The sequence below is a fragment of the Triticum urartu genome, chromosome 3 (genome assembly GCF_003073215.2).
Source record: "Triticum urartu cultivar G1812 chromosome 3, Tu2.1, whole genome shotgun sequence".
Classification (NCBI taxonomy): Eukaryota; Viridiplantae; Streptophyta; class Magnoliopsida; order Poales; family Poaceae; genus Triticum; species Triticum urartu.
In genome coordinates, this window is record NC_053024.1 from 40295755 (window position 1) to 40297706 (window position 1952).

The 1952-nt window shown below is 51.3% G+C and overlaps 1 protein-coding gene across 1 annotated transcript; it reads right to left on the minus strand.

Annotated features, from left to right (window-relative positions):
• Positions 1 to 245: 245 nt before the first annotated feature.
• LOC125546599 lies at positions 246 to 1613 on the minus strand. Its single transcript, XM_048710796.1, has one exon. It carries the CDS (start codon positions 1611 to 1613, stop codon positions 246 to 248), a length of 1368 nt encoding a protein of 455 aa, XP_048566753.1.
• Between the last annotated feature and the right edge of the window lie 339 nt (positions 1614 to 1952).

Genomic DNA, 1952 nt, shown 5'->3' on the forward strand with positions numbered 1-1952 from the left:
GGTGGTGACCAATAGGAAAAGCGGCAACATGGATGGAGCCCAAATGATGTGCAAGGATTTGTTTCTTCTGTTGCAACGCACAGGCTCTTTTGCTAGTGAAATAGATAAGGCCATTAAAGATAGTGTCATAATAAAAGCTAGGGCCTGCTTCTAACTTAACTTTACGAAGTGTGCACCCTACCATTGACTTATTGTAGTATCTAGAATGTTTTTGAAAGTTCAAAATAAAAAGTCCACTGCAAAGATCAATACCTTGTGAGATTCAAGAACTTGGGAAACTCGGATGGAAGGAAGGACGCGAGAAGGTGGGACTTTTCTTTAACCATGTCAGCATCTTGGCCACAGAGGTCTTCCTCTCCTTTAATATATGAAACAATTGAAATGACTTTCTGAGTAATCATATCCAACGTAACCATGGAAACCTTGTCAATCTTATCTCCTTCCTCAGAGATCAAATAGTGGACAATATTAGGGCTGTCCATGCTCACAAGAGGGTACATCAGGGCTTGGCGCGGGAGACATTCAGAGGTGTTGTAATGCCACAATTCATTAGCTATCTTGACCCTTTCGTGGAAACAATTTATGTCACCAGTCTCCGTTATGCTCAAAGTATCAGTGAGGATGGTAAAACCCGTACGAGGTTTAAGTGGGCCGTAGAGTCGTTTATCATTGCGAAGAATATACGTGTACTTGAGAAGATCACCAGTGACACAGAGGCTACGGTTGACCTCAAGGAAACCTCTTTCTTGAGTCGTTGTAGGACGGTTACTCGTAGGTAACCGAAGATAAAAAATGTTAGGTGTTTCTGCAAATATATCGTAGAATAGAATACCTCCTGCGTAGTAGGAAATCCAGCAGATATAGTTGTTGAATGTGACGACAGCATCCGTCAACCAATTATCCAGGGCCAAGTATTCATGACTCTGATGCTGAACAGGTATCTTTTGAAGCTCCCACATGCCATGGTCGTCAGGATCCGACACACGTGAGCGGAGCACGCACACTTCAGCTTCCATCCGGTGGGCGCCTCGTATCTTGGTGACCATAGCCAGCTGTGCCACGGCAAACTCTTCTTCACGGCCGCGAATGAGCCCTAGAGTGTTGGGGAAAAACACTCGCCGCATAGTGGCATCCTCCGTGTCTTCTTCCTCACAAGACGGAGTTTCCTCCTCCGTGTCTTGTTCCTCACAAGAACACGGAGGTAAGACCATGGGTATGGTGCAGACGGGGAGGCGTTTGAGCTCCATGTGCGGCCCAGCTGCAGGATCCGAGGATGCTATGCAGACGAAGTGGTCATGCGTGATATGACCTTCCATAGAGACGAGCTGGAAGAGGATGAGGTCACGGTGCGCAGCCATGAGCGCGGTGCCGGCGCTGGAGCCGTATTTTCCTTTGGTGCCGCCGGGCCACCGCACGTAGAGGCGGGAGACGGCGGGCGGCTCGGCATGGAGGATGGCGACGTCGAAAGGCCTGCCGAGGGAGGTGGACGAGGTGGCCCTCAGGGGCGCCGTAGATTCGTCCGGGAAGCCGCCGTCGCCGTCCTCGTCCCTGCGGTAGACGAAGCGGTCCAGCATCATCCAGCCAGCAGCCTGGTCGGATCCAGCCATGGCCATGGATGATGGGTCGGCGCAGGGGTGGGGTGGGGTGGGTTAGGTTTCGCGAGAAAAGAGGGCGGCGCTGGAGGGAGGGATATCTGCGAGATGCTCGATCTATCTATCTAATGATATACTAGGTGGAGGCGGTATTATAACAGCAAAACGGGGCGATTTGACATTTTCAACCGTTGGATAGCAATACTGGACGTCCCAGATCTATCTAGCGTGCGGTGACGAGCCTCTGTCCGTCACTCTCGCGGCCCGCCCGGCTTAAGGCCGCTGCTCCGCAGGCCAACTAACCATGTTATCTGTTACAGGCCCGTACCATGCATCCCTGCCTCTCTGTCGCTGCTCAAG